Source organism: Catharus ustulatus, chromosome 4 (assembly GCF_009819885.2).
Source record: "Catharus ustulatus isolate bCatUst1 chromosome 4, bCatUst1.pri.v2, whole genome shotgun sequence".
NCBI lineage: Eukaryota > Metazoa > Chordata > Aves > Passeriformes > Turdidae > Catharus > Catharus ustulatus.
The window spans coordinates 57,312,714-57,323,961 of NC_046224.1; the positions used below are offsets into that span (position 1 = coordinate 57,312,714).

Sequence of the window (11,248 nt, forward strand, 5' to 3'; positions counted from 1 at the left end):
CTTTTAGAATCTCAGAATTGGAAAATGGATTGTGCTAAAAATGACCTTACAGATTGCATAGTTCCAACCCCCCTGCCATGAACAGGGACACTTTCTGATAGCCTGCTAGCCCAGGGTGCTCAAGGTCCCATTCAGCCTGGCCTTTTTGGGGGTGGGGCTCCTTTCCCTCAGCAGTGTTGGTGGCAGAGACAGTTTGGATCATGAGCAGATGTGTCCTGGCTGCTGCTGCTGCTGGTTTCACCCCAGTGATGTGCAGGCAGTGCTGCTGGGAATGGCTTGCTGATCTCTTCTGGGATCCTGTCAGGATGCTCCCTCTCCCAGGGCCTCTGGCAGTGTTGAATGGATGTCAGCCAGCTCATTCCCTGGGCTGATCATCCTCAACTAGAGTTGCAGAGCAGCTTAATTTGGAGTTGTGCGTTTGGTGTTGTCCCTGTTACTCCCTCTTACTGGCACACACCCCCACACCTGCCATAGCTGGGAAACAAAAGGGAGCCTGGGGGTATAAAATGCCTTCACCTTTGGAAATCATCTGTGGTGTTGTTCTTAAAATTTGCTCAGAGGTTTATTAGGCAGTGATGGATGCAGGAATATTTACTTTTATCTAGTACTCTGTGACTCTTCTGCTGGGAACCTTTTCAGATGTTTTTAGTCAAGGAATCAGGTAGTTTCTTTACTTCTTAATTAGTTGCTAGGAGGAGGGTGATGGTTTTTACTTTTCTCTAACAAAAAGGTTTCATTTTAAAAAACATTTTTGTCAAGTCTTGCATAAAAATACTTTTTTTTCATGCTTTGTGAGGTTCTTTTCCAGGGGTTTGTAATTATTTAACCAAGATGCTAAGTGGAAGTTCTGCTTATTCTTAATTCAGAATGTGGGATTTTATCATTCATATGCCAGAGAGTGAGTGGAACAGATTGATTGATTTAGAGCTCCCTGACTACCATTTCTGCTTAAACATTTGGCTTTTTTTGGGGTATCTATCATCCCTCTCCATACCAGAATCTTTACAGAAACTCGTTACTGCTTCCCAGATGTGCTCTCTCTGACATCCCAGCAGTGAGGGGGCTCTGCCCCATCAGTAAGGTCTTTCACCAGCTGCTGTGGCAATACTCAGGATCCTCCTGCAGGAAAGGAGATGTGATTGACCATGCCCATTTCTCTTAATCAGACAAATGCAGGCTTTACTTCAAGCAGGGCAGGAAGTTGTTCCTCCCAACCAGCTGTATTGGTCACTGTTCTCTTCCAGCTGTGTGTTAACTCCATCTTCCTGTAGTGTCTTTTACATCGCGGTTATGCCAGCAGAGTCTTTCCAGAATAACTTGACCCTTGATGTCAAGCTCAGTCAGAGCTGGCATCTGATGGAATCGATTTTTGGTGAAACTGATCCCTCATGTTCTCTCTCATAAGGCTGTCTGGGCACTGTATGCAGTAATGGGAAAGACAAAATGGTGACCTTGTGTGTTCCCAGAGTGCTGGGTGTGATCCTGCTCAGCTCAGCCAGGCGGTTGTCAGGCTTTTGACAAGTGCTTTCCACCCTGTGCCAGCCTGTGAGCCTCTCTAGTGCCTGCAGATCCAAATGTGAGTGCACCTTGCTCCCTGGCAGATGTCTTTGGAGAGCAGCTGTCAGTACTCACTGCTTTTCTGCATGAATGTCAAACGCATCCTTCAGTGGAAAACAGGTGGTAATTCTATTTACATCTTGCTATATTGTAGAGCAATGAAACTAATGAGATATGCTACAGCCTTTCCAGGGTTTCCATTTTAATAAGCATCTAAGCTTGAAACTGTTTTAATCAGGCTTCTCTATCAGACATTCTCATTTCTGCATTGCCAGCACCCACCTGAAATTGTTGCTTGGCCTCAAATTAATAGGTGATGGAGTTTGATGTGCACTGTTAAATCATTTCTATTTCAGGATTAATTTTTATTTGGACTTTTCTCGAGGCAGTGTTCAGCATTAAAGTGACTGTGCGTGAACGGTAATGTACTTGTGTTTTCTCTTGTCAGAATAACGAAATGGTGGAACTGCAGAGGATACGAATGAAAGACGAGATTCGAGAGTACAAGTTTCGAGAGGCGAGACTGCTGCAGGACTACACTGAGCTGGAAGAAGAAAACATCACTTTACAGAAATTGGTGTCCACACTGAAACAGAATCAAGTAAGCATAGAAAGATTCAAGGCAGTGTACTGTAAATTGTTGCTATTTTCTCTAATTTCCATAATGTGATCCAGCAGAGCACTTTGATAGAGGTTTCTTGGTATGTTGGGTTTTTTTTTTCCTGGTGGGTTTTTGCTGATCACTTATTGTAAAATGGTGTTACTGGCCATTTTTTAAAATATGGCGGGGCTCTTACCTCAGTTTTGAAAAATTGTGATGGAATATTTCATTGCAGAACTATGGAATCAAAAAGGAATTGTTAAAAGAGATAGAGTTGCCTATTTTTGCTTCATGCTTTTCCCATTCCTCAGGAGCTCAGTGCCCAGTGGCCAGTTGTCCTTTCAAGTAGCAAAAGAGATTTGGTCTGTCAGAATAGTTACGTTGTGGTGATGAAAATGTAAATATCCAGGTTGGATGGTATGACACTTCCTGCCTTTTAGATGCTTTCTAGACCATCATAACTTCATAACACCCTCTCCTCACCTGCTCTCTGAGGGTCACAGCTCTGCACTGCAGCCCCTGGTTGTGTCCTGACCTATTGCCTGGTGCTCCTGGGGCTTCTGTGGAAAAACCAGCCCTGTCACAGTTTTTGATGGCAGCCTGGGAACAAAGCTGCCTTACTCCTACAGGAATAAGCGGTGCTATTTCAGTTCTCTTTTACTGCTCCAGCACAAATGCGATTGAAACACTTAAAACAACAGCTGTGCTGCAGGGAATACACAGGCAATGGAAATGGATGCATAATTTCCTTGCTTAGGAAGATACCTAGTCTTTCACACTCCTGAAATGGAATTCACAGCAGATCATTTTATTGCCAGAGTTATTTACCCAGACAGGAAATTCCTCCTTTGAGGCATGGATTTTTTTTCTCATCAACCTCATAAGAGACATTTTCACGTTTTCAGGAAGTAAATGACCCCTTTATGGACTGTCCTAGCTTCTTCCTAAAATGAAATCTGTTTGCTAGTGTTTACATGTGTCATAATATTTCATTCTAACTGAAACCAGTGCCAACAATCTGTGGAGAGAAAAATCATTGCCACATTTTGAAGGGATTTACAAATCATCACAGATCCATGCACTTGTGATTCCTAAAATTATATTAATCTACAAGATAAAATTTTAAGAGCATTTTATACTTTAATGGTTGAATTTACAAAACCATATGTTATAAATTTTGTTGCTAAAATGTAATTATCTACATGGTGGGATTTTTTGTAGCTTTTTAAAGGAAGGGTCTATGAGAAGGTAACCATAGAGATATCGGCCCCTAGCTTTTATATGTATTTGAAACTGAAAATGTGTTGGTTGTTTTGTTTTGTTTAGCTTTTTTTCGTGTCCTTAAGTTAAACATAGCTACTTGATTGCATTTCATAATTTTTCCAGATGAGCCTGTTTCTCAGTAAGGAAAGATATTAAATTGCCAAATGTAGATTTGAAACTCTCATGGATTTTCCTTTTCTGTTTAAGAATGCCCAATATGACTTTGGGACTTTCTTTGTTGTTTGATATGTTTCCAGTTTCTGGATTTGAAGATTAGTGCTTTGGCTTTCAAGTTTGCCTTTCTAAAGGTTTATGAATCAAAGACTTTTGACAGGTTGATAAATATTCTGCTTCAATAGGAATGGCGGGTATTTTTATTTTTGCTAGAATCTTATTTTAGTTTGATTAAAAATCCATATATGTCAAATAGTTAAAAATTCAGTACAATGCATTAAGATTGCAGATAGTAATGCATTTGAATTATAAAAGCATCAACTACAAAAAATTGGGACTTTTAATGGAAACATGAAAATTCAGTATTTTTTCCCCTCTTTCACCAAGCTATTAAATTTTATTTCACCTGATAATGAGATTTTTTTTATTCATTTCAAAATTAAGATGCAGATGACTAACATGATTAGAATTAAATTTACAAAATCAACCTGTCACCATTTTTACCAGGAGTGCTGGTCAAGTGTGGACATGGACCTTGACAAACAAAGCTCTTCCTTTTCATTGCTGTGGAGTTTTCAGACAGTGAAAAGGAAGACGAAGAAGAACAGCAAAGGGGGAACATTCTGCACTGGGGATTTCCTGCACTGTCTAGGTATTGCTGATCAACCAGTTTTGAGCTAGGCTGGGTTTTTCCAGGCTTTGTTTCTTGTGAGGTGAAATGGAGAGCACTGGACAAGGGAGCTGCCTTTAAAAGACAGAGAAGAAGCTGCTTTTTAGCTCAGTTCACAATGCCCATAAATACCTTGATAAAACACCACACCTTGGTCTTGGGCAGGGAGCTGCCCTCTGAGAAGGACAGAACAGTGAGCCCCTCCAGTGCTGCCAAGGGGTGTCACTGGGACACATTCTAGGCACAGTGGTTGGAGCAGCAGGTTCCTGTGTGCTCCAGAGGGACATCCCTACATGCAGTCTAGGGACCGTGAGGGGCTGAACGAACTGTTTGCTTCATTCTTCTGGTGGTTTCTAGCAATTTTGGGGCATCTTAGAGTTTAAACTGACTGTATAAATAGATTCCTGTTTAATTTTTAGAATTAAATGCCTCTGGAATAATGGAGAGCCTTGTAAAGTACAGAGAAGAGAGCTGAGACTCTTCTACTTTTTTTGTATCTTCCATTCATATTTTTGAAAACTACCAAGATACTTGAGAGCATCTGTGCCCGAGCAACTTTACGTCTAGTAGGAACTGAGATACAAGATCATCTTCAGAATATCTGCAAATCATAAATCCAGCTATATTAAGCCAAGATCTATGAATACCATGATACACCAACATTACTTATGGCAATTTATAATAAATCTGTTGTTACCAGGACATCTGCTAATAAACAGCCTTCTTCCCATAAAATTTCATTGCTTATCATAAATTATGCAGAAAGAGGTTTTTGATTTCTGGAGTCTCACAAGCTGAAAAAGTGAGCACTGGAATATTTAACACAGTGAGCCCCACTTGCACTTTTTGTTCAGTCAGTTCTTTGCAGCAGCAGGCAACGTCTGGTATTCCAAACCATGGTTTCTCTAACACCTATCTCAATAGGGCTGATAAATGGCAGGTTTTCACAACTCAAGTTTTAGTATTATGAATGTTCTTTGTCTTGTCTAATTCAGGTTGAATACGAAGGCTTAAAGCATGAAATTAAACGATTTGAGGAGGAGACAGTGTTGCTTAATAGCCAGCTAGAAGATGCCATCCGGCTGAAGGAGATTGCTGAGCATCAGCTGGAGGAAGCTCTGGAAACGTTAAAAAATGAAAGAGAGCAAAAGAACAATCTGAGAAAGGAACTGTCCCAGTATATCAACCTCAATGATAGTATGTATAATAACCATATTAATATATCAGTAGATGGGTTGAAGTTTTCAGAGGATGGGGGTGAACCCAACAATGATGACAAAATGAACGGACACATCCATGGGCCTCTCGTGAAACTCAACGGTGACTACAGAACTCCCACGAGTAGGAAAGGAGAATCTCTGCACCCTGTCTCTGACCTCTTCAGTGAGCTCAACATATCAGAGATACAGAAACTGAAGCAGCAACTCATGCAGGTAAGGGCTGAATTTAACATCCTGGAGTGTTTAGATAAATTTTAGGAACTCTAGTGCTAGCTTTGCAGCGATCATTCCTGGTGATGTTCTTGACCACATATGTCCATTTTCCAGACTTTTTGCTTTGTTTTTTCATATCCAGGTTTTGCCAGAAATATCCGTAGTAAACAGAGTACATGCCTGCACAAAAGTCAGTGTGACCTGAGCACACATTTAGTGCAAAGAGGAGAAAGGGATGTAGATGCTGAGGTTACAGAAGGTTAGAATTCTCTTTTTCCTGCTTTCATTATGGTAAATGTCCCTGAAATTGCAAATGAAATAAGGTAATCTTCAATATGACTAAAACCATCTGGAAAAAAACACATTAAAGTACAGACTTGTTTATGTTCCCTTGCATGTCAGAGGGAGCTTTTGCCGTTAAATTCAGCTCGAGCAAGGCTTGGCACACGGTCAGGAGAGAACAAAGCGAGGGGAGTACTCCTCTCAGCAGCCGTGCACTTGGGCGCATGTGGCGTGTGGGCTGTCACAGAGCGCCCTTGTCCTACTGGCAGTCCCGGCGGATGCTCGGGCTGCAGGGGGTGCTTTGGACAGCACAGCCAGCGTTTGTTCCCTGTGCATCCATACCCAGCCAGAATAGGAGCCTGGGATGCAAGCCAGATGAAAACTCAAGCTGCCAGCCCCAGCGTTGACATCATCTCAGAAGGGGTGCAGTGCCACGCAGAGAAAGGGTCCTGCTGCCCAAGCTGTCCTGCATCTCATCTGCCACAGCAGCTTGAAAGGTTTTGGCACCGTCAAGAAAACACACAGCCTTTTCTAGCTTCAGGCTTCTGAAAAGCATCTCTTCTAAAGAGAGGAAATGTAAGCCCTTTACTGCTTTAGAACGTAGAAGGTGGTTAGGAAGTGAAGTAGAGCAAAACCAGTTTTCACTGCTTGCTAGAGAACAACAGATGCTTATGTGGTCTGTCCTATTTGCTGGAGAGTTAATTGTTTTATTTATCTCATTGCCAAATTCACTGTGGGAAGTTTTGATCTGAGATGTGACGTGGTGAACATGAATGACATCTAGTGCTTTGCACCGATAACTTTGACACAAAGAATACATCATTCAAATGTGAAAGCTTGAAATGTAGGATTTTATTTATGTGACAAATTCTGCTAAATTTTCCAACTTTCAAGTACACACAGAGTGTACATTGTGTATCTATATGCATATGTACAAATATGCACCTAGAAGAACATATACATATATGTATAATATGTTGATATTTACATTATATGCAGCTTCTAATTTGATTCAGAAATACAATGTTAAAATTTTAAAAACACAGTTTCAAAAGAAATGCTTTGAAATGTTCACATTTCAAAATGCACTTCTGTTTGAAACCATAATTTACAATGAAATATATGTAATATAAATTTTGAGTGAAGGTTGCTTAGAAATGAAAAGAAAAAGGTTGCTTTGAGTATGCTTTTTCTTGATTTTATTAAATACTGAGCATGATGATATAGCAAACTTCTACCTAAAAGATAATGTAATTATCTTCTCTGAGTTAAAAACATCTCTCTTAAACAAAAATGCAGACTTCTCACAGTCACTAGGAACAAATTTAGGATCCTAAAAGAGAAATTATAACTATAGTTAGAACTATCTGTGGTCATTTTTTGGTGCTGGGCCCCAGCACATATGTGCCAATGGTGGCCAGCATTGTTTGGCATTTACATCCTGTTACAAGGTTAATGGTTTAAAAAGACAGACTGGATCTCAGTGAAAGCCTGATTTCTTTAGATACTGTAAAGACTCACTGCAAAATGCTGAAGTGATCTCTGTTGAGTTACATCAATTCACATCACACAAATTAAATTTAGATCATACAAATTAAATAAATTCTGCAAAAAAGTTTTCTGTGTGGTAGATGGGAGACTTAATCAGCTTTTAAAAGGTGACAAAAGGCAAATAATCAGCAAAATTGGATTTTTTTTTTTCCCTCTACAGTGTCTTTGCCATATGGTGTTCATTTAGCTGTATCACAATATTTGGTATTAATTCCTCCTATTTTCTGTGAAGAGGCTGCACTAGAACAGAGTTTTTGAAGGAACTGACCATTTATTGGGAGCTATTTTTATGACTATAGAACATCAGGTTCTTTTTTAGAATACAGGTAAACTTCAGATTTACCATTTTGTAAGTGTGTCTGGCAAATTGTTTTTGCTCCTCAATCTCATAGAGAAGACTTCATTGAAACAGTGTGACAAATAGAATTCCTTGTACAGCTTTTGGATGCTGCTGCTTCATGGGCTGTGCTGGTCCCTAGGAGAGATTTAATTGTACCTATTACCTTTCCATATAGATATCTGCTGTGTAACAAATGTCTTGCTGAAAATTTTCATATTCTAAGATTTTCCTAGAAAAGCTCAGGGCTTTGCACCCTTTCTTCCTGTTTGGTGTCCAGTGGAAAGAAATCTCTATATCATCTTTGAAGTCTAGGACTCCTTTTCTTCCTATGGTCATGCTTTCCATTTTGTCTGAGGCCAATATTGCATTTGAAAAATTTAGATTAAGTTCTCTTAAAAAAGGCAGAAAAACAAAAAGTCCCTGCAGCTCAGATTCTGACACTCTTCTTCAGCTGCTTTGTACTCTTGTGGCGAATATGCAAAAGCTGAGATTCAGGGTTCTTGAGATGAGTTCTCCTGTTAATTTGTTCCAGTCTCTCCCAGGAATTGTTCACTGAAATTCTGAAGTTGTTTAAGGAAAAAAACAAAGAAAAAGGTGAGGACATAAATGGCTATGGTTAAATTGCTTTCCATAATTGCAAACTATAGATGCAAATTGGGAAGGAAATCTCCTCAAGCTGAAATCTGAAGGGAAGGATGCATCACAAAATAGGTACAGCTACATTTGAATTGTTTTTATTTTCATTTTAAGAAGATAAAAATCCTTACCACAGCTACCAATTTCAGTGTCAAAAAAAAATGCACCAACTGGGCTGAAAAATACCTGGAATTGCTGTAACTTTGTTGTGGAAATAAGCATACAGTATTGTCTAGAACAGGAAATATTACTACCATGTTTGGGAACAGCAGAGTCATTAATATGCAAAAGGTGTGCTCAGGACTGAGCTGGAGCTTTGGGGTTTTTCCCTTGGCAGTAGGAGCATGTGCTTATGGTTTTAAACAGAAAGGGATTAGCTTAATCCATTATTGCTGGTTCAGAATGAATAAAATTGAGTTGGTCTGTGTATTTCCTTTTGACTGCTGTGCAAGTTGATATATGGATTTTTAAAGTTTAAAATGTTTTCTCTGGAAAGAATCCTTTCTGTTTGAAATGAGTGTTTCCAGAACACATTTATGGTCAGAAAAGAAATTATCATCAAGATCCAGATTAGCTCTGCTACAGTTTTTCTTCATGATAAGGTATAATGGCTCAGATCAGTAGTCCTGCAGGATCAGTTTTGTCTGATTAATTTAAGCAGGCACTGAAGCACTGTGCTGCTTTAACACACAGGTGTTTTTTCAGAGGAAAGGTGTAATGTGGACCGGTGCCGGGTCTGAGACAGTCGCTCTGTGATCCATGCAACAAAAAGCACTTTATTGTTCTCCACTGCACCTTAAATACCTCCTTAATGTTCCTCGGCAAGCACTTGTGATTGGTTCAAAGTTCAGGCTACCCAGCTCTCTGACCAACAGCCTTTGCAGCCAGGCAGGAACCCATTGGGTCAAATCCCTGTCTGCTTCCAAATCTTGTCTTCCCCTGTTCCCTGGAGGCCTGTCTATCAGGCCAGGCTGCTTTTCCCATATGTGGCTGAATCAGTTACCCAGTAACAAGACAGCTTGTACTGTGACAGAAAGGCTTTGTTATAAATAAATATTATTTTAAAATAAATATTTATTTTTACATGGGTGCAATCTACAGTGAATTGGCTTCGTTGGTGTGAACATGCCCACAGTGGACCCACACACTTTAATAAGCCAACTGCATATGCAGAGCTTACCAGCCTGAAGGAATAAATATCTTCTTTTGACGAGGGCAGTGTAGCAAACACTGAAGCCTGCTACAGCATCTGGTAACAACTGGAGTTCAGCTGAAGGTTTCTAGGGAGAGCAGACCTGGGTAGGCAGCTTGATGAAAGAAAAGAGGAAAGCTGGTGAAGAGACTCCTGCTGGGCTGGTCTTTGAGGGTCCCCAGGACAGGCCTGACCAGGAGATCTGTAGAAGGTGATCACTTTTAAGATGCACTTGGCAAAAGAGAAGTTTACCGTATTTTGGATTTTCTCAACAAGATTGGGTTGACATGGGGGCTGAACAACAATTAAGGTGGCAGACATACTGAGATAGCAACAGGGGAACGAAAAATGGAGAAGGATACCAAATTACTTGTGGTTTTTTGGCTGTCCTCTTCTGCAGTGATGATGTAATGCTGAAAGTGGAACACTTCCTATCTAAAGAGATAGACTCTTCCTGGATCATAAAATAATGATGAGGGTTGCCTTTTTTTTTTTTTTTTTAATTCTTAAGGCATCAGTCCCCTGTAGAGAAGAAAAGTAGGCTGATTTTTTTAGCTGTTTTTATTACAGCTTCTATTCTTATTTGTACATTTTCTACCTGCAATTGATTACAGATCCTAGTGGAGCCTGTCTGTGAAACCAAGGGATCACAGTGTGCTCAAATGTCTTAGTACTTCTCAGTAGTAGCTGTGGCTCAAAAGCCTGGTTAAGAGGAAACAAGAGTTTGAAGCATTGCTCAGAACATTTTGTGAGATGGTATTAGTACCTTCTCAGTTTCTCAAAGGCTTTTCCTTTACTAATATTTGTGGTGGCTAATTTGATTCTCTTCTGCATACTACAGCTAGGGAAGGTAAGTTCGTGTTTGCTTCTTTTTTTTATTATTTTTTAAGGTTTCTTCATCACTGAAAGCTTTAACTTTTCAGGATTAGTAATCCACCACTCATTAAGGGAAGTGCCATTTTCACTGCATGTGCTGAGATTCTGAAAGAGGGAGAGAAGAGCAGTAAACCTGGCAGGCTCAGGGACTTATTGTAAAATTCATGAAAGGAAGAAGGATCTTATTTCTGTAAGCATTCCTCTGCTTCCCAATTCACACCTCAGAACCAGGACAAAGGCACAGGAAAAGGTTGGAGAATTAAAGTTAAAACTTGGAAGTCTTTCATGGGTGTTATAACGAGTACCAAAAACCTGAGCAGATCAAACTTGTCTTCTTCCCTTGCTTTGAAATTGCGGTGCGCTAAAATTTCTAGAGGTGTCCTTCACAAAAGTGGTGCTTTATAAAGATTTCCCGAAATTTTTACCTGCCGAGACGGGGCATCCTCCTTTGAACCTGACAAAGACCAATCAGTGTCTGGTTTTTAATACTGACACATTGTTACACCAATGAGAAGGTTTATGCCTCTTTGTGAAGCACACACGTACGGACGAAAACCCGCGGGAAACTCTTTTTCCCTGCCGGCCGGGCACAGGTGAGAGCCGGGCCTGGCCCCTTGGTGCAGCCCGGTGCTGGGGCCGTCCCGCAGGGCTGGATTGCCAGGGCAGGAGGCCA

The 11,248-nt window shown here is 40.4% G+C and overlaps 1 protein-coding gene across 6 annotated transcripts in view; it reads left to right on the forward strand.

The window, feature by feature from the left end:
* The window catches only part of BICD1 (BICD cargo adaptor 1), a 167,398-nt gene that overhangs the window by 113,340 nt on the left and 42,810 nt on the right, over positions 1–11,248 (forward strand). For all 6 annotated transcript variants that reach the window (XM_033057361.1, XM_033057363.1, XM_033057362.2 and 3 more), the window contains exons 3-4: positions 2,006–2,158; positions 5,261–5,698. In XM_033057361.1, the coding sequence (XP_032913252.1) occupies positions 2,006–2,158; positions 5,261–5,698 (591 nt within the window). The remainder of the gene's footprint in view (positions 1–2,005; positions 2,159–5,260; positions 5,699–11,248) is intronic.